The sequence below is a fragment of the Dermochelys coriacea genome, chromosome 9, assembly GCF_009764565.3.
Source record: "Dermochelys coriacea isolate rDerCor1 chromosome 9, rDerCor1.pri.v4, whole genome shotgun sequence".
NCBI classification, from domain to species: domain Eukaryota; kingdom Metazoa; phylum Chordata; order Testudines; family Dermochelyidae; genus Dermochelys; species Dermochelys coriacea.
Window position 1 is genome coordinate 28127524 of NC_050076.1, and position 21306 is coordinate 28148829.

The 21306-nt window shown below is 39.2% G+C and overlaps 1 protein-coding gene and 1 long non-coding RNA gene across 4 annotated transcripts in view; one reads left to right on the forward strand and one right to left on the reverse strand.

Moving 5' to 3' along the window:
* Positions 1–311: 311 nt before the first annotated feature.
* The window catches only part of EIF2A (eukaryotic translation initiation factor 2A), a 33103-nt gene continuing 12108 nt past the window's right edge, over positions 312–21306 (reverse strand). For all 3 annotated transcript variants that reach the window (XM_038416253.2, XM_043492370.1, XM_038416254.2), the window contains 10 exons: positions 17333–17432; positions 16839–16921; positions 13427–13500; positions 13151–13295; positions 10366–10482; positions 6581–7152; positions 4685–4801; positions 3602–3730; positions 2496–2561; positions 312–529 (listed from right to left, as the gene is read on the reverse strand). In XM_038416253.2, coding sequence (XP_038272181.1) covers positions 464–529; positions 2496–2561; positions 3602–3730; positions 4685–4801; positions 6581–7152; positions 10366–10482; positions 13151–13295; positions 13427–13500; positions 16839–16921; positions 17333–17432 — 1469 coding nt within the window. In that variant the 3' untranslated portion in view covers positions 312–463. The remainder of the gene's footprint in view (positions 530–2495; positions 2562–3601; positions 3731–4684; positions 4802–6580; positions 7153–10365; positions 10483–13150; positions 13296–13426; positions 13501–16838; positions 16922–17332; positions 17433–21306) is intronic.
* On the forward strand, positions 8612–11934 carry LOC122455791. Its single transcript, XR_006274254.1, has 3 exons — positions 8612–9653; positions 10736–10809; positions 11637–11934. It is a non-coding gene; the product is annotated as an uncharacterized LOC122455791 (long non-coding RNA).

Below are 21306 nucleotides of genomic sequence, written 5' to 3' on the forward strand. Positions count from 1 at the left end.
ACACAAAACCAACAATTTTTTTTAATGTTAAATGCTCTTTATTATTGTCTGCAATCCTATTATTGCATAAGGGTCACATGTATCTTAAGTTTAATAAAGCTATCAAATTGGTAGACCAACCAAAAAGCCAAAAACACACACACACACACACACACACACAAAAAAAACTTGTTTTGATTTTTAAGCAACACCCTTTTAGAACTTTGAGTGAATGTGTTTCTGGTTTTGAATGGAAGCAGGAATGACTGACTGAATATACATTGTTTGATTACAATTTTGCACATGCACAGATTTTTTTTTTTTTTTTAAAGAAGGTTAACAAATGTAGGTGTGCAGCAAATATGTAAACTTGTCCTTCCTCAGCCATCTGCAGTTGAAGGACATTCTTTGTTCTGTTCAGGTTAAAACGCACCCCATTTTGCACTGATTTTGTGTAACAATCCAATTCCTTTTCACTACTGTTTTACAAGCCTAGTTCCAAATCTTCTAGCTCCTTTAGGAGAGCCGCCTCTTTCTGAATTTTCTCCAGCTAGAAAAACAACACAAGATCATACATTTTGCTTATTACACAGGAAGTAAAACAGCAATGTTTAAGTCAATAAATAATGTACATCATTGCTAATATGTAACTAATAGCAAAAAATAAGATTGCAGTAATTTAACAGCAGCAGGCGTTATAAAGAATCAAAATACACAGAGGCCAATATAGTACCACATTCTGTTTTAATGTTCAAATTATGCATGCAAATTGCTAGTGTATAAAAATACTAATTTTTGAATTGAAGACTTCATATTATTGCTATTTTGGATCAGTCCGTTACATACATTGTCCGCACACCTTACAATACAATAATAATTCTTTGCACTTATAGTTCCTTATATCAAACACATTCAATGTGTTTTACAAGTGTGAAAGTGTCACTGTCAACCTGAAATCTAATGAATTCCCAAAAACGAGTTAAAACTAGGTTTAAGTACTACACTTGCCTCAGATTTCAGAGTAGCAGCTGTGTTAGTCTGTATTCGCAAAAAGAAAAGGAGTACTTGTGGCACCTTAGAGACTAACAAATTTATTTGAGCATAAGCTTTCGTGAGCTACAGCTCACTTCATCGGATGCATTTGGTGAAGTGAGCTGTAGCTCACGAAAGCTTATGCTCTAATAAATTTGTTAGTCTCTAAGGTGCCACAAGTACTCCTTTTCTACTTGCCTCAGAGTGTCTCTGCCAATTTTTGTGACTTTATAATCACATTATCCTATTTTTTTTCCTGTTTTTCCTCTCCTTAACACCATGTTAAAGACCCATAAAGCAACAGAGGAAATTGACAAACTACACAACGGAGATTGAGCATAGTCAATTTCATTAAGTGCTATGAAATGCAAACAAATTTAAAAAATTAAGAAAAATATTTTCCCTCATCTCTCTGCTATGGTAATCTTAGCAGAGTCTGTTGTTACTTGCGACTATGCCACAGAAATCATTTCATATAGACATGATTTTTAAATTCAAGGTTTAGCCTCACACCGTTCCTGAGAGGTATTATCTTCATTTTACAGATGAGGAAACTGAGAGGCACAGTTTAAGATACTTGTTCAAGGTCAGGAAGTTTGGGGCAGAGCTAGAGATAGAACTCAGTTTGTCCCAAGTATCACTTGACCACAAGACTCTCCTCTATATTCGTAAAGCTTTCTATGCTCCATACTAGTCCACTTGGGGAGAAAGGATACAAAAGCCTGTTCAAGAGGTAATTGGGTTGGGTAACACTACGGGGGGAAATGCAGGGAGAGATTCTGAGTATACTTGCCCACCTCCACCAGCAGCTCCTTGTATCTACTAAAGGGGGAATATGTGTGAAAAAAGGGGTCTGGCCAGCTGAAGGAGCAACAGAGTTGAGAAGTAGCCACAGACAGCATGCTGCCATCCAAAATTTGTGTACCAAAAGCAGCATAAGTTAGTCAAGCATTAACCTAATCAAGTGCTGTGTAACCCTGGAGTGTGGGTAATGGCACAGATGGCTGCAGAAAACAAATGGTAAGCAATAAGAGTGCTGTGATGGGGAGGGTCCTATAGTTACCAATGGTGACCGAAGATATCCCGATTCCCTTGCTCCTCTGTGTGTTCTATTGGCCATGCTCCCTAGTAGTTCCTCAGCACTAGTGGCCCTGCCTCTTTAGAGATGAATTTGAGAAGAGAAACTTTACCTCTTTTTAGGCAAGTTCTTTCACTTCATTTAATTTTGACATGGGAGAGAGACAGGGAGCCACTCTCTTTTTGGTACTTAACCAGAATTATATTTGAAATGTACTATGGATTAACTTCTCCCACTCAAATAGCTTCTGCTGTTCACGGAGGTGGTTTTATTATGCCATCGGCATAGAACATCTTCACCAGACGCGCTGCATGGTACAGCTGCAGCGCAGAACATGAAGACATGCCTTTAAGTGCATTGAAAAGAAGTATGATCCTGAATAAAAACACATGCAAGTTAGTAATACCTGGTTTTTCTCTAGCTGTTTTCCAGTAGCTGCTTGATCTTTCAGCTGCTCAATTGCTTTCAGTTTCTGGGAAAAACAGAAGTATGGGAGAACCAAGAGAGGAACAGAAATGTTCAGTTTTCTGGGTTTCCAGTTGATCATCTTAACATGAATAGACCTGAGTAGGTAAACATCTATCTAGTACCTGAGGAGTTTGGAAGATTATTTTATGCATTTGAAATGTAAACACCATAAAATCTGACCCTAAAGTAGTAACAATAACAATTTAAAAGTAGGATAATTTCTTGTACTGGGAAGCTACATCTAAGAGTCAGAAAGAGATCTCCTCCACTGTAAATATCCCTCTTTTCCACACATCCTTCCTCAGCATGGCTGTATTATGAACCAAAGAAAAGACAGCCTGCTGTGCAATGCAGAAATAGGAAAACTTCTCTAGCCCTGGCCAAATGCGACTCTCTTGCTTGAAAGGATTTAAATCAAAGAACTCCAAAGCTGACAGAGCTACACAAGCAGTACACTTGGGTTACTTTATGGGCTTGGGGACTGAGAAGAAAGACAGACTGGCTTCCTTTGTCCTCCAGTGACTCCCTCTCTGCACAGAGTTGATAGGATCTACAGAGATGCATGTCCATCAAAGGTAAGCTTTACACCTTCCTGGCAGTCCTGCGCTATAAAAAACACCAAACCTCTCTTCCCCCAACCTCAAGTCAGAGCAGCCTTCCCAGATCCTAAATGAGACTAGGATTTGCAAAGCAAGGTTAGGAAGCTCACTTAGTTCCTTCACAAATATTGACCAGCTATATCATCTGCCCTTTTGAAGAGAACCAGCAGTTCTTGAGAATGGAAGAGAAGAGAATGGAAAAACTACTGCTGTTCTGGACAAGTCTCAATTTTCTTTACATGCTTAGACACTATACTGACAGGCTCATTTTTAAGTTGTTACTGTTGTGCCACTTTACACTATGAGAAAGCAGAGGAGAGCAGTTGCCTGAGGTGTATGCTCTATGTACACCCTACACCTCACCGCTATTAGTCATCTCCACAATGAGATTAGCCCTTCAGGACTTTCTCCAAGAGGAAACTATTCTTCATTAGAAAAATCTCACCTTTTTCAAATTCTTTATTTTTTTGTCTACGTCAGGGTCTCCTGATGTCACAGAAGGCAGAGTGCTGCGTGGTACATTCTGTAATGCTGGAGATGGTGTTGATTCCTGGTTCCCATTAGTTTTGGCCTCCTGTAAGTTAATAAACTTCATCTACTGTTCCTATAAACCATTTAAACAACAGCTCTGTTGTTTTATAACATGGAAACCTAGAAAAGCTGTTGAATATTTCTCCCTTTCATTAGTCCTCTGGTGCTCTCTATTGTTTGTGAACAGTTTTCAGTTATATGTTATGTTATTTGAGACCGAGCTCCTATCAAAAAACGTTAGCTATAATATTAGAGTTCTGATATACTGTGTCTTCTTTCTTCCCACTGAGAGAGACAAGAAACATGCTTAGTATAATGAAATTGATAGGAATGAAACTACGAATATACATCCACAAACATTTCTTATAAGAGCTGGTGGTCCATCCTCTCCACTACCAGAAAAATCAAAATTAGGTCCAATTTACTAAGCAAAAGTATTATACACTTTAGAAGGGTTTTAGTAATTGTGGAAGTTATAGAGCTAACATCAAAAGCTGAAATCTGCCATCTAACCACAGAACAGATACAGTACGGGTAGCTGCAAAAAGTACAAGCTTATTTGCTCTGCCCTGCTAATACGTCTCCACCCTGACCTACATTTAAAGGGTGAGACAGTATTTCGGTTTTCAAAACCATTCAGTCTTTTGCCTCTCACCTGAGGCTGCAAAGAGTTGAGCAGAATCTTAGGGACTGGAAGGATGAAGTGTGTGATGTTTATGTGAACAGAACTGACGCTTCCAATTCATTTCACTTCAACAGACTAATGAACAACCAACCGATAGTAACAACTCTCGGTCAATATCAACCTGGGCCAATTTCAAGTGAATGACTTAAAAGGTGTATCACATGTGCCATCCAGTTCCCTGAAATTTTGCACACATGGTCATGAATAGATATTACTTTTAGCGCAATCCAAAGTTTGTTACTGCAGAACTAGTCAACACATTTGCAAAAGCTAATGTAATGTTATCCCTAAAAGGGCTGACACTTGCAGTACCTGTTTAGCAGCTTTCTTTGCTTCGTGCTTCCTTTGATTTTTAAGTGCCATCTTTGATAATGGCTTATCACTATTTCCTGGTTGTGGTTTCATGTTCTGAGGTGGCTCCTCCTCATGCTAAGGGATACATAAAATTGACATTTCTGAAATGTATGTGCCATACTTCAAAATATCCTACAAAAGAATGAAAACTCTAAAAAAACTTTTCTACGTGTTAAAGTACCACAGTTTAAAAGTTGACCTGCAAAGGACAAAAAAATGGGTTTATGCCCTTTCTGCTTCTTTTGATGGTTGAAGGCAGCCTGAAAAAAGTGTCACCCCCTAAAAAGATTTTCCTTTGTTTTTTACAGTAGCCTTTTAGGACTTGTCTGTCCTGTCTCTCCTAGAGGCATCTATAGATGGCTGGAAAGGTACTAAAGCAAATACTAGGAATATAAAACCTGAACAATTGAGTGGGAAGGTGATTTTTAGTCAGACTGTTTAAAACTTTCCTTTTTGTTTATACCTATTTAACTCAAATGCCTGATAGATAGTTGGAAGCAAAGCACTTTGTTAACAACTTTACAGTCTTACCCCTGGGGGAGGGATAGCACAGTGGTTTGAGCATTGGCCTGCTAAACCCAGGGTTTTGTGAGTTCAATCCTTGAGGAGGCCATTTAGGGATCTGGGGCAAAAATTGGGGATTGGTCCTGCTTTGAGCAGGGGGTTGGACTAGATGACCTCCTGAGGTCCCTTCCAACCCTGATACTCTGTGAATAAGGGCTAAGAAAGCTCCCCCACCATTTCTTTAGTCCTTCAAGCAAAAACAGGACAGACAGAACTTGATTTTCTTTTTACATATTAAAGAAGCAAAGATAGGAAGCTTTTTTCCCCCCTTGCTGTTCATCTTAAGAAAACCCAAAAGCAAACCATGAATATACTCTGTTATTTTCTGAAAAACTAGTTTTAGCAGGTCAGACATATTAAATGCTCAAATAGGTTTAAATGTTTTCCACCCACAACTCTGATTTTTCCTCCATACAAGCTGGCAGAATGTAGTTCCCTGAATTCTGTTACAGAATTAATCTTCCTTGCTAACTCTGCTTATGTAGCACCTGTGAAGTTGGGCCCTAGTAATAACTAACTGCTGATAAAAGCCTCAGGCCATCTTCCAAGCCTCCTTGGAAGATAGAAGCCTCAAAATCAAAAACTTGTAAAATAAAAAACAGGTCAAGGCTGTAATCATTAATTACAGTTAGTATATTTGCACACAAATCTACTTCTGAAAACTGAAAAAGAAAATAAAGCAATGCTAAATAAATGAGTAGATCCACATAAGGAAAACTCTAAGGTGCCACAAGTACTCCTTTTCTAGTTAAGCTGCAGTGGACTTGCCAATAGTATCACTGGGTCACAAATGCCCAAAGTGTACTGAAGGAAGGCAAACCATCACGCAACTACCTCAACACTGGCTCAAGCCTGGCCAAATCTGTGTTATGTCTGACTAGCATGTTGGTTCATGAAAACCAGCTGAACACACCACAACTGAAGTGACAGTTTACCCACCACCCAGGCTCTCTTTGTTGTTCAGCAGCAGCAAGAGGAGGCAGCATTTGCAACTCTTTGTGCTGCTGGTCTAAGGGGCAGTTTTGTGCAGGGAAGAGGATTTGCCCCATAAAATTACAGCATTCCTAGCACTCATTCCTGCAAACAGGGAACAGATGGGGCAATCAGTGAAATAAGCCTATTAAAAGGCAAATGTTTATTTCTTAAAATACAAAAACAAAAACAAAATCACCACCTAAGATTGGTGTCATCATTCCCCAACCACTTTCCCAATTAATAAAGTATTTTGGAACCAAATTTCAAGTACAAATGAAATAATGGGCCAACATAATTGAGATGAAGTTTACTTACCAGCTTGGAACTGGTTATAGGCTTGTTTCTCAGAGCTGGTGGTCTATAAGCTTGGGCAACCTTCAGCTCAGCACTTGGCAGTTCACTTGGAACTGCCTGGTAAGTTACTGCTTTTGCTGGAAATGTTCCATCTAAAAATGGCTGCCAGGAAACTTGCCATATTTCTGCATTCGGTGACACTTCACATTGGTGTAGAACAGAGCCAGTATAATGCCAGATCTTGTACCCATTACCAACTCGTAGCCTTGGAGCACATGTAGCAGTTACAAAATGTTCCCCATCAGGGCACCAAGCAAAATATGTAGAATCTGATGCCAGTGGCTTGGAAATAAGTTTGTAGTTTTTTACATCCCATACTTCCATCTGTCCTCTGAGATTTCCAAATCCTGCTAGTACTAAGATATGTCCAGGAGAGCTGTAGAAGGCAGCATTACGAGGGCCAGTTCCAAAATCAAACAAAGGATCACATTTCAGATTGAAAACAGTTGCCTTCGCAGGCATAAAACCATACACAGCACAAAACTCTGTGGAATTGGGATTCCATACTACATCATAAATGGGACCATTTTTTGCTAAAGAAAAAAAAAATATATAAACTAAGATTATGAAATCGTATCATTTACATTTGTCTGAATAAAAAACAAAAACAAAAAACATGATTACAAAGCTTTCCTGAAGTCCAATCATTCACAATTCCAGAAAAACTAACTTTTGGTAACTTTTTTTGGTTTTGGTAGAAATTAATATTGCAAACCAATGTCTTATGTGGTGCAATCTCTAAATAAAACTGAGCATAACCCCCCACCAACTCTGAGTTACCTCTCCTTCACTGGTCAGCATCACCACTTCTACAGTAAGAATAGTTTTTTGTGTGGAAAAATCCTTTTTGTCTCAATATTCAAGTATGATAGCTCAGAACCTTCCAAAACTAGCAGCAGTGGCCCACTGCTACCCTACAAATATCCTCTTTCACAGTTGTACAAAACTCCTGTTTCTACGCCTACATAGCTGTGAAATACTGGACTTTAATTTGTCACCAGACTAGGAATGAGTATTGCTCAACCTGAACCTCTTACCAGTGACATTCTTTTAATGGAGTAAGTGGGCATGCCATCTTGTTCAGGACACCCAAAACTGAGCCACTGTGTTACTCTTCTGCCTTAGCAAGAGCAGACGCACTTTAAACCACAATATCAGTGAGTATCCCTAATTCCTCATATAGTGTTAATACATATATTTCACAATGATATTAATCACCAGTGTCTCACCAGCTTTCATAAAAGACCTTACTCGATACTTTTACAATACACTAATGCTATATACCAGGGATCGGCAACCTTTGGCATGCGGCCCGGCAGGAAAATCCACTGACAGGCTGGGCCAGTTTGTTTACCTGCAACGTCCACAGGTTCGGCCGATCGCAGCTCCCACTGGCTGCAGTTCGCCGTTCCAGGCCAATGGGGGCTGCGGGAAGCGGCGGCCAGCACATTCCTTGGCCCACACCCCTTCCTGGGGCCCCCACTGGCCTGAACCAGTGAACTGTGGCCAGTGGGAACTGCGATTGACTAAACCTGAGGACGCTACAGGAAAACAAACTGTCCCAGCCCGCCAACGGATTTCCCTGAGAGGCTGCATGCCAAAGGTTGCTGATCCCTGCTATATACAATCAGTTGATTTAATTGCTTATTCTTTGGGGTTCAGACCCCTTCTTCTCCCCTATGAGTGCCTGATAATCACGAGGGAAGAACATTTTTGTTGCAAATTTATTTAAAAATGGGGGCTGTCTGAAGCTGCTCAGGCATTTGGAACAATAGACTAAGTTATGGGGAGATGGATTAGTGGCCACAGTGCAAGTGAGGTGCTCAGTGATTAATGAAAAATGTGATTCATTACATAGTTGTAAATGGTTATCACTGCCACATGTGGTGTGTATATATATATATATATATATATATATATATATATATATACATATACATATATACACATACATACATACACACACACACACACACACGCACACACACACATCTTTACCTATGTCTTGTACAATGTAAACTGCATTTCTAGTGCTTAAAGTAATGACTCTTAAAATAAAATGTTGACCCAGTATATCTAAAGAGCTTCAACCACCAATTCCTGTAGATATTTTTTTTTCCATGCACACTGGAAGTAATTGTTGCAATAACCAATTTTATAAACAAAGCAAGTCATACTTCATTTTTCCCTCCAAAGAGAATACCTACATTAGGATTATTAACTACAAAGCTTCATTTTAAAAATATATATTTGAAATATGGGGGCACACTAAGGCATCTGAAATGTAAATATCAGTTGGCAAAGAGGGTATTAAGAGACATAGTCACAAGCCCTAACTGCATCAGTGAAATTGACAAGAAAGCAGGGAACCTACCAGCCTGATTCACCCTGCTGTCACCCCAGGGCAGGTTGGAGGCTCCTTCTGGGTGCAGAGCTCCCTGTTGGGAATGGGCAGCCGGGCTCCCGGTGGGGGGCGGAGAGCCTGGGGGGCAGCGGAGAGCCCAGGGGAGGAGGGCAACCAGGCTCGCAGTGGGGAGCTGTGCACGAACCTGAGAGCCTGAGCTCTCAGCCCCCCCACACTGCATCTCTTATGTTGGTGGAAGTGCTCCTGGTGAGGACGCACACCACTGACAGAAGAAGGGTAGTTTAGACATGAACCACTGCAGTAATTACTGGCTGTAAGTCGACCTAACATAGGTCGACTTAAGTTTGTAGTGTAGACAGACCTTCAGCTTCCCAAAACTCTTGACACACAACAGTCTTTAACAGTGCAAAACAAGCCTAACCACAGTTAAGGAAAAAAAGGGAAGAAAACCATTACAGAGGAAATTTTAGGTAAACAGATTAGTGGTTTTGGTATTGAACCAGGGTACTGAGATTAAACACCCCTATTTTTACAAAAGTAGTATCAGTTTTAAATCTCTCAGTGTTGCCAGTTTTGTCACAAGTCTCATGATAATTGTTCTCCTTAAAGCCCCAGCTCCTGGAGTCAAGTGGATATGTAATTATTTCAGCCTTCATTCTTAAAGAAAAAGTAAGTTCTAGCCCCCATAGCTGTGGAGAAAGTTTCAAAATGTGACCCCAGTGCACTCGAAAGGCTCAAAAAGCAGAAGACATAAAAAGAACACTAAATCTATAATTTTTACATGATCTCATGATTTTTGGTGAGCTTGACTCATGATTTTTGAACTTTTGGGGCTGGCAATACGGTCTCATCCAAAAGTTTTAGTGATTTTTCCTCCAAAATAGTACACCTTTTTGTTTTTCAATGCTTCTTTTCACTGTACATAGGGGATATGATTAGTTTGTATGTGTGCCCTTGTGGAGGGCAAGGCAGTGTTAACAGTCTTATGCTTATTATGGAATGTCCTCGAAAAGAGGCGGGGCCTCTTCATGTGGGATGCTTTCATGCTTTGGTTGAACTTCAAGATAGCAAAGCATATGCTACCAAGCATGATTCAATTTAACAGTTTTTCAAGTTTCAAGAAGTGGAAGTGGAATTTTAAGTGTTTTTATTTTGAATAGTCCATCACTATTATTTAACAGAAAGGGGAGAGGTCATAGAAACTCTATCGTGTGAGGTAACAAAATTCACTACCTTAATATCTGTTTAGTGCAGAAACATATTTGAATGACAAACAGTAGTTCACTGTTTTCACCGAAACTGTAAGATTTTTAGCATACATTAAGAACAATTCCCAATAACAAATGACATAACACTATGTAAATGTCCAAAAGCCACTTACGTAGTTGTACAACAGCACTTTCTCCATTTGTTGCAATGTAGTGCAGCGTTTGTTCTCCATAATATGAAGCTCCTGTTTTATCAACTTCTGTACTAGCTATTACTAACACAGCCGTAGCTATTAGGGTACAAAACATAATAAGATTTTTTTAAACATGCAAACCACCTAGTAATCCTGAAACTACATTTTAGTTTCCACTAACAGAAACTACTATATACACACAGAAAGAATTTTAAGTTTGGCCAGTTGCAAAATCTATAATTAAGATTATACGGACACTTTCTTTAATGATGCTTTATCACATGCTCAGAACTTTCTATCATCTTCTCCTTTTCAATTCAAATGTTCCTTTCTTGATTTTAACCCAAAGATGATCTTTTTTCATTTAAAGAGGATGGAGGAATTATGAACAAAACCCATTCACTTATTTTGAATTATTCAAAGGTAAGAGTTTTTTAAGTGGCGTGAAGAGATTTTTTATACATGCATAACACTAACATAACTATATTAAGCTATCCGCTTGACCAAGATTAACTGTCAACTAGCATCCAGGCCAGTTTACCAATAAAACAAAAAATTTTTGTACATTAATAGCTTTTGTATGTATATCTATTTCACTTACGCACACACAAATAGCATATAAGCAAATATATAAGAATATAATACAAACGTTGCCTTCTGTTCACATGTATATGTAATAATTGGTGGTTAGTATAAAAGTTTTACCAACATGACTTTGAAATGACCATCATTATTCATGAGTGGTAAAGCACAAAGCGAAGTATGTAGTTCATCTCAAATGTGATGTGTTTTTATGTAATTACATTTTGCAGTTTCACAAATCTAAGTTTCTAAACACAGTGGAATTGTATACATTACACACAAAAGCACACACATTATATATAAAATGAATTTTCCACATTATTAAGCGGTATCTGTGTTCATGGACTGGAAGTATGTATTAATAAAGTTTCGTTAGTTATGTAAATGTGCGTCTGCTGTTTCAGTCTGTTGTTCACTAGTTTTCTAGATTTTTTGACTACACAAATGAGAGAGTACAGAAAGTAGTGTTTTAATCCCTCTTTATAAAATTTATGGAAATTATAAATAAACATATGCTCCTATGTATACATGCAAAAGTCATGAAATGTATGTTCAGATTCTTGTAGTAACTTAAATTTGCTCACATCACACATATATGGAATATTTCAGATTATTAGTTATGATGTTAAATATACAACTGAATATAATGGGCCTGCTTCTACTCTCAGATATTCACAGATGAGTCCAACTGACTTCAATGGGAGTTGTGTGGAAAAAGGTAGGACAAAATTAGGTCATAAAGAATATGTGGAATGGGGATTACCACACATTTAATATAGCAATGCAAATGTATGTGGCATTTTACAAAAGAAAGTAAGGCATGTTCCTTGTCTCAAACAGATTACAGTCTTGTTATAAATATAAAGGGAAGAGTAAACACCTTTAAAATCCCTCCTGGCCAGAGGAAAAACCCTTTCATCTGTAAAGGGTTAAGAAACTAGGATAACCTCGCTGGCACCTGACCAAAATGACCAATGAGGAGACAAGATGCTTTCAAAAGCTGGGGGGAGGGAGAAACAAAGCCTCTCTCTGTCTGCGTGATGCTTTTGCTGGGAACAGAACAGGAATGGAGTCTTAGAACTTAGTAAGTAATCTAGCTAGATACACGTTAGATTCTGTTTTCTTTAAATGGCTGAGAAAATAAGCTGTGCTGAATGGAATGTAGATTCCTGCTTTTGTGTCTTTTTGTAACTTAAGGTTTTGCCTAGAGGGCTTCTCTATGTTTTGAATCTAATTACCCTGTAAGGTATTTACCATCCTGATTTTACAGAGGTGATTCTTTTACTTTTTCTTCTATTAAAATTCTTCTTTTAAGAATCTGATTGCTTTTTCATTGTTCTTAAGATCCAAAGGTTTGGGTCTGTGTTCATCTATGCAAATTGGTGAGGATTTTTATCAAACCTTCTCCAGGAAAGGGAGTGTAGGGTTTGGGAGGATTTTTGGGGGGGGGGAAAAGACATTTCCAAACGGGCTCTTTCCCGATTATATATCTGTTAGACGTTTGGTGGTGTCAGCGATAAAGTACAAAGGCAAAAGGTAAAACAGTTTGTACCTTGGGGAAGTTTTAACCTAAGCTGGTAAAAATAAGCTTAGGAGGTTTTCATGCAGGTCCCCACATCTGTACCCTAGAGTTCACAGTGGGGAAGGAACCTTGACAAGTCTAAAGAACACATGACACCAGTTCAGGTACAGGAAGGATGAAGAAGCAGGATTTCTGGACGAAATGCTTTTTAAAGGAGGACGTGAAAACAGGAGATAGTATGTTCTGTGTCAACAAGAATTAGGAAATGGTGTGGTGGGTGGAGTTGGAGTTGGAGGCTGGAGTTTAACTATAACCAATTTTCTAGACCTACATAGATATACAGGGAAGCATGAAAGAGCATGCAAAGATGAGAATGGAAGAAGAAATTATAGGGTTCAGGGGAAAGAAAGGTATGCAAGGAGTTGAGGGAGCAAGATGATTAGGAGGAAATGAGAGCAGATATAGATGGGGATGAGGTTATGAAGGACAATGTGGGCAAGCTGTGAGAACTTTAGTGTTTAAAATTATAACATTAATGTTGCATTAACACAAATATTTTGTCTTTGCATTTGACTAATACAAAAACAAAAGCAAGCAAAATAACCATACCTTGAAGTTAGTGAATATAAATATAAGAGATTAAATTAATAGCTGCTGTACCTTTGTTATTCCAGAGCATTGTCGCCTTGTCAGCTTTAAAGAAACTTTTATTGGCCAATGCAGATTGAGGGCCACCAAAGTTAGGGTACTGATACAGCCTTACAAACGAGGGTGCACCCTTGCTTCCAGGAACATAAACAGAAACCTAAATCAACACCAATATATTAAATTAGTGATACATTGTTCTTTGGTGCACATAGGCAGAGAAATACAATGATTTCTAAAGGAATTAAAGAAAACCAAAATATATGAATTGTGAATAAACATTATAGGTACCTTGCTTGGCTGTGGTCCTGGTGATAACACAAAATCATTAACTTTTTGCAAATGAAGTTTATTTGCAATAGTATCTGCAAAATCACAATTACGGTCAGGTTAATGACAAAACACTGTCAACTCACACTACTTAATGTACTTTTATATTATACCATTTTATGAGTGTACCCCATTGATAATACACAAGGAACAATGTACTTAACCATAAAAATATTCTTTACTTGGCAAAAGCAGCATGATAACCACCTTTGATTATGTATTCTCTCAGACTTGAAGTTTTTGCTAGATTTATTTCTCTTTATGATCACAGGTATGACAATTATAGGGTGTGAAATGTCTCCCTCAAATTTTGAACCCACTTGAACCAGCCTAGGGTTTTAAACGTTCTACAAACCTCGGAGGAGAAGTTCACACAGCAAGAAAGTCTTTGAACCCCACATGAACATACTTCATGTTCCACAATCAAAGCAAGTGGCACAGCCACCCACCTTAACTACGTTGTCTTCAGAAGAAGCACGGCCACTCCCACACATCCTGCTCCATTCTGTACAGTCTCCCCTCCTTGGATCTTTGTGGATGGGACACAGGTGATTGCTCCCCACAGCAGGATCTCTGAAAGGCTTGCTGTGAATTGATCACTCCCCTACACATAAGAATTTTCCCTGAAAGTGAATCTGCACTCGGTGCCAGTTCCCTCGCAGTAAGGCAGTGGGAAGAGTGTCTTATTTGAGCAGCTATCAGAGTGAGCTTAGTGGCAGAAGTGACAAATGATCCCACACCTTAATAGATACACCTCATATTTCCCTACCAAATGATAGGGGAGTTCCTTAGCTACCACACTAGGGATTATGGAGATTTTCTGCATAAGCTAAGTCTGGAAGCCATTGCCTTGTTCCTGGTACTATAGCTTTTGGAAGGGGTGAGATGGCACTTAACATCCCTTTGAACACCCTGACTGATTTGTGCGGTCAGTGGACTGCCAACACCATAAAACCTCTTTTCAGAGTAGCAGCTGTGTTAGTCTGTATTCGCAAAAAAGAAAAGGCGTACTTGTGGCACCTTAGAGACTAACAAATTTATTTGAGCATAAGTCACAAAGTTCAGCCACCAGCTCTACGATATAACCGCATCATCTCCAACACATCATCAAGAATCTACAACCTATCCTGAAAGACGACCCATCACTCTCACAGATCTTGGGAGACAGGCCAGTTCTTGCTTACAGACAGCCCCCTCAACCTGAAGCAAATACTCACCAGCAACCACACACCACGCAACAGAACCTATCCTTGCAACAAAGTCCGTTGCCAACTCTGTCCACATATCTATTCAGGGGACACCATCATAGGGTCTAAGCACATCAGCCACACTATCAGAGGCTCTTTCACCTGCGCATCTACCAATGTGATATATGCCATCATGTACCAGCAATGCCCCTCTGCCAGGTACATTGGTCAAACTGGACAGTCTCTATGTTAAAGAATATATGGACACAAATCAGACGTCAAGAATTATAACATTCAAAAACTACTCAGAGAACACTTCAATCTCTCCGCTCACACGATTACAGACCTGAGAGTGGCTATCCTTCAACAAAAAAACTTCAAAAACAGACTCCAATGAGAGACTGCTGAATTGGAATTAATTTGCAAACTGGATACAATTAATTTAGGCTTGAATAGAGACTGGGAGTGGATGGGTCATTACATAAAGTAAAACTATTTCCCCATGTTATTTCTCCCCCCATCCCACCCCATCCCCCACTGTTCCTCAGACGTTCTTGTTAACTGCTGGAAATGGCTCATCTTGATTATCACCACAAAAAGGTTTTCCTCCTTCCCCCCCTCCTTCCTGCTGGTAATAGCTCATCTTAAGTGATCACTCTCCTTACAGTGTGTATGATAAAACCCATTGTTTCATGTTCTCTGTGTGTGTATATAAATCTCCCCACTGTATTTTTCACCAAATGCATCCAGTGAAGTGAGCTGTAGCTCACGAAAGCTTATGCTCAAATAAATTTGTTAGTCTCTAAGGTGCCACAAGTACTCCTTTTCTTTTTTTCATAAAACCTCTGTGTGTGAGGGGAGTGGGGAAGGAGTATGGGGGAGAGAGAAAGGAACACCTAGAACCCTCCTTAGAGGATGGCCAATAGGCAGTACAGCAGAAGTGGCCACGGTATCATGGAATTCTCTCTTGGCAGCTGGGGCTTAATTAATGAAGGTTTTCTACACCTCTCAAACAAACTTTAAGGTTCAGTTCATGAACCACTCCATTGCTAAGTAAACCCAGCAGCATTTACACAGCCTAAAAATAATCCATGTTAAATAAAAAGTTTAAAGGGTGTCTGCTCTCATAGCAGTCTCATCTCTCTATCTACAACAGATCATAAATGGGAAAGAACAAGAGCACAATGTAGGAAATCCCACCTGATGAGGGATACAGATTTTTCTCAGGATAACCCCTGAACACCTCCCCTTTGATAAGCATTATGGAAGGTTTCTTCCACCTGGGAAGAATGGTGAAAAGTCTCCTCCCAGAACAACACTAATATTACTCTGTAAACCAGTCACCAAATTATGGGGGCGGGGGTACGAGGGAGACACACATGACTTTTACCCTAATCTTCCTTCTCCAACAAGCATGGAGCCAGAGACATCTCAGGTCTCTATATCTCCAAGTTCCACGAGCTTCAGAAGAAACTGCCCCTGAATCCTAAAGCCATGTCTCCCATAAGGCAGTGTGTTACACCATTAGCCTCCAAACAACTTTTGTCATCTACGTTTTTTATTTTTCTCTGAATTCCTCCGTTCTACTTTCACTGTTCTCTTGTCTTCTCTTTCCCTGGTGTTCCTTTTGTTCTCTTCCATTTTCAACATTCTGTATTTCCAAACTCTCCTGTCTTCCTTCCTCCTCATCAGCTTCCCTCTGCCTCAGCTTTTTCTCTTTACTTCCAAAACACCTTTGGTTAATGCTGAACTACTCTGGAAAATATCCTGGCTCCATAGTAATGTTGTTGCCATAAGTGTCAATCTTCTCGTGGCTCTTTGGAAACCAAAAGAGAAGCTCAGCACAACCCACAGAAGAAATCATGTTCTATACTGACACAGATCCTTTGAACTCCACTGGGCATAGATCAATGCAGAATTGGCCCTCTTTATCTGAAATGGGGAACTGTCTCACGTTACTGAGGGGCAGTTGAGAAGTAGAAAACAAAAAATGTCAATGTGCTGAAAATATGCTAGGACTTCACAAGATTTTATTTATTCTGGGTACCAAAATAAAAGAGGATTTATGCAATATTTCAGATAAAGCCAACGACATGAAAAAATCAGAAAAATGCAAAAAGGGTGAAGATAGGCAAAGAGACATATCTAGAATGCAATGAAGCCAAATCTTAGAAATGTTTGCATACCAAAGTTGTTGTTTTCAAAGAAGTGCACTTCATTATTTACGATCCTAGCAGATATACTTTCGTCATCTGCCCAGCAAGGACACCTAAGATTTAAAAAAAAAAAAAAAAAAAAAAAAAAAAAAAAAACCAATATAAAAATTGAAATAGGCAACATTTACTATCTCTATATTTAAAAACTATATTTCATAACTTAAGTTTAGACCAATGCTCACAAAGAGATTCAACAATATTGCAAGATTATATGAGGTTAGTGGTAAAAATATCATACAACCAGTTACTAACGGTATTATTTCCCCCCAGTTGTACAAAATGGTAGTGGATCTACTATGTTACAAACTGATTACACATGTCTACAAAGATACTAGTATAGATATGTTCAGTTTGTAACAGACAATATTTTGAGAACCAACACAATATTAAAATCATACTTTCAAGATCAGGTTTTGAAAACTTCATTTCTCTGTAGATAATTAGTACTTGAAAATATTATTTACCAATTCTGCATCTTTTTCTGGATGAAAGACTTTAAACATTTCCCAGTTTTCACATCATAAAGTTGTAGATTGGGCATGCCTGCTGTGCCATCTTTAGCAGCTATAATAAAAAAACATAGGTTTGCAGTGGTGGCCCCAGGAGTAAGTTTAGGTCTGCTTCACTCACCATCCTATTCCACCCTAACAATGGCCTTTCATGATCCTGCAAAGGGCTATACACCCATGAATGTGCAAGCACCTTGCAAGATCAAGTCCTAAATTTGGCAGATTCTGACAGTACAAGGCTTTCACCTACTCCTTCTTTGGACCAACTGCTTATTTTGTGCAACCACATATCTACTTTCTCTTTAAATCTGGGAGCTATGCTCCTCCAGTTTACTGGATCCATCTTGCACTAGTGAAGCATCCAGCATTCTTCAATGCTGTGATATTCCTGATCAGTGCCTTGTAGTTAATTATCCAAATTTATGTTTTGTTATTTGCTAAGATGTTCAAATGACTATGTCACTTCCTTTCCACTCATCTGCAACATTAAAAAGTATTTATTGCAGAGATGACTTTCTGTTATCAGCAACGGTTCCTGATTCTTCCTCCTAATTTCCAGTCTCTAAGCTATTTTTCTATTCTTCATTCTGTGGTTCCTTTAGCTTCCTAGGATGCCATGAGCAACATTAACAGTCTCCCCCAGCATAGCCTCTAGCAGGTTTCCCCACAAAAGATAGCTCATCAACTGCAAAAGAATAAGAAGATTTTTTTTATATCCAAAATTGTTACCACAGTAGTAAACGATTTGACCATTAATAATACTACTTTGCATTTGAATTGCACTTTACCTGTTAACAGTGCAACTCAAAACACTAACCAAGTTAATTTTCATCTCTGGGAGGTAGTGAGGCACTACTATTCAAATATAGTACTACTCTACAAACTAAATAGCCTCTACTTACTAATCAGATCAGCTCCCTGTGTGCATTCAGACTCCCATCCACTGACTTGAGTAACTAAAGTAACTTTTCACTCCTGTTAGCCGTGCAGAGCCAATATAGTTGAGAAAAAATGAAGTGGAGTCCATTCCATTCTATCATGCATCAACAGAACTGATAACTGGGTTCCAGTCAATTACACCTGTGTAACCACATTGTCACCTATGAACCTATTCTGCTACCTAGGGCATAATCTGTAGACTATTTGGGTGCAAAAGTATAATTAAAGGTGTGATGTTGCACCCCATAATGATCTATAGAAATATGCTTATGAGTGTAAAGATAACATAACTGGAATGAGTTTTATGCTAGATATGCCAAGTGACATATCTCTGCAAAGGTTATGATCTACTGAATATATTCATCTTATCTGTATGCATGTATCATTTTTGTATTTGAAACTATGAATGTTGTCTATGTACTTGTTTAATTTTAAGTAGCCTCAGTGAAGCAGTTGGTCAGCTTCCTGAGAAAAGACTATTCTCAGTAAGTGCCCAATCAAGAAACACTTAAGCGAACAATGAACTTTGAATTAATTTGAAAACTGGATACCATTAGATTAGGCCTGAATAGAGACTGGGAGTGGTTCGGTCATTACAAAACCTAAAACTGTTACTCACACCTTCTTGCAAATGGTCTGTAATGGGGCACTCTCTTACCACTTCAAAACTTATTTTTCCTCTCTTGGTATCCTGCTGTTAATTGATTTATCTCACATGGTGTCAAGTATCAGGGGGTGGCTGTGTTAGTCTGTATCCACAAAAACAACAAGGAGTCTGGTGGCACCTTAAAGACTAACCGATTTATTTGAGCATAAGCTTTTGTAAGAAATGGGGTTTTTACCCACGAAAGCTTATGCTCAAATAAATCGGTTAGTCTTTAAGGTGCCACCGGACTCCTTGTTGATTTAATCTCAGACTGACTTCACACTTGGTAAGCAACCCCCATCCTTTCTTGTATTTATAGCTGCTCCTGTATTTTCACTCCATGCATCTGATGAAGTGGGTTCTAACCCACGAGAGCTTATGCCCAAATAAATTTGTTATCTCTAAGGTGCCACAAGGACACCTTGTTGTTTTTGCTGATACAGACTAACATGGCTACCGTTCTGAAACCAATCCACATCTGAGCTTTCCTGAGAATGTGGCCTGGCTTGTAAGGAACTGAGTCATGCATGGACATGTGACTTGCCCATGTGACTCCAAAATTCCATCTTGGAGCTGCATTCTTCATGGGAGAGGAGAAGGGGTTTCCACCCATAAGAGGAAGTCTATTTAAGCCCCTGAAAATTCTAAATTACACCCCTTGCAATTCTGCTTCAGGTAAATGGCACTGCAAATAAGCCTCTTTGAGGGTAGAGAGGCTATCTGAAAGAAACTGGAACAAAGGACAGTAACCACAGGGATGTGAATGATTGCTGGACCCAGACTAGAAGGCGACCAGTCTGTAAAAGAAGCTAATTGGAACATCTCTGAGGGTGAGATTTACAGTATTAGGCTTAGACTTGTGTGTTTTATTTTATTTTGCTTGGTAATTCATTTTGTTCTTTCTGTTATTACTTGGAAGCACTTAAATCCTACTTTTTGTATTTAATAAAATCACTTTTTACTTAATACATACTGTGGGTTAATTAATAATATCGGGGGGGGGGGGCAAACAGCTGTGCATCTCTCTCTATCAGTGCTATAAAAAGTGAAATTTATGAAAACAGATTTATTTGTGGTTTGGACCCCATTGGGAGCTGGGCATCTGAGTGTTGGAGACACGAACACTTCTTAAGCTGTTTTCAGTTAAGCCTATAGCTTTTGGGGAACGTTGTTCAGACCTGGGTCTGTGTTTGTAGCAGGCAAGCGTGTCTGGCTCGAACCAGGCAGGGCACTGAAGTCCCAAGCTGTCAGGGAAAATGAGCTCAGAGGTAGTCTCAGCACATCAGGTGGCAGTTCCCAAGGGGTTTTCTGTGATCCAACCCATCACAAAGGGACTAATTTGGATTGCACAATCTTTATGCACAAAAAAGAATGAATCCATCGTGACAGAGTTCAGTTTTCCAGACTAGCTTTGGTGGTTAGTCTTTTTTTCCCCTTAAGCATGTCTGATATGGAAATCATATGGGACAATAAACATGAACCCTCACAATGCCATTTTTAAAGACTCCATTTTCAGAGTAGAGTTAGGTTTAAGGAGTAGATTTCCCGAAGGCAATACAGGAAGTCAACAGCAAAGCCCAAACTGACTAGAACTCTGAAGTTCCTGGTTTCTCCTCCCTACACTATGAGACAAGGGCACAGGAATAGAGTCACTAACCCTGGGAAAGGTTGGGGTTTTTTTAATACACGTTTTACAAATTAATTCAAGAGCTCGGAAAATCTACCATGTGGGTAAACAGCTGAAAGTAAACGTTCCAAATCCTCTAAGATTTGTTCCCACATGACCACATCCACCCCCATCGTCTTTGCTTTCATAGTCATAAACTGTAAACTCTCCATTGACTCATAGCACCATTTCACTCATTATCTATAATACACCTATGGACCTGGCTGTTCACAACAGTCTTTTAAAGAAAAGACTTGGCCTTCCTGTTCCCTTCCTGTGACTCTCCACAGTTGGGTCCCACTCTTTGATTTGTTCCATCACCTAGAACCTCACCCAGCCACTCTTTAAACTCCCATGTTAAAGTCTCAGTTTCTCTTTAGCTTATGATGAACTCTTTCCATAAAGACAGGTTTCAGAGTAGCAGTCATGTTAGTCTGTATCCACAAAAAGAAAATGAGTCTCAAATTTGTTAGTCTCTAAGGTGCCACAAGTACTCCTTTTCTCTTTCCATAAAGTATCTTATTTGCATGGTTATAAGCTGGTTTGAACTGTATTCTAGGGTGTCCACACATATTCTGTGAGGCATGGATCAGCGCTCACTTCTTACTCCCAGTCAGTACCTGGCCCGGACTGGGAAAGCTAATGACCCAACCGGCGGACCAAATTCAGTGATGAATC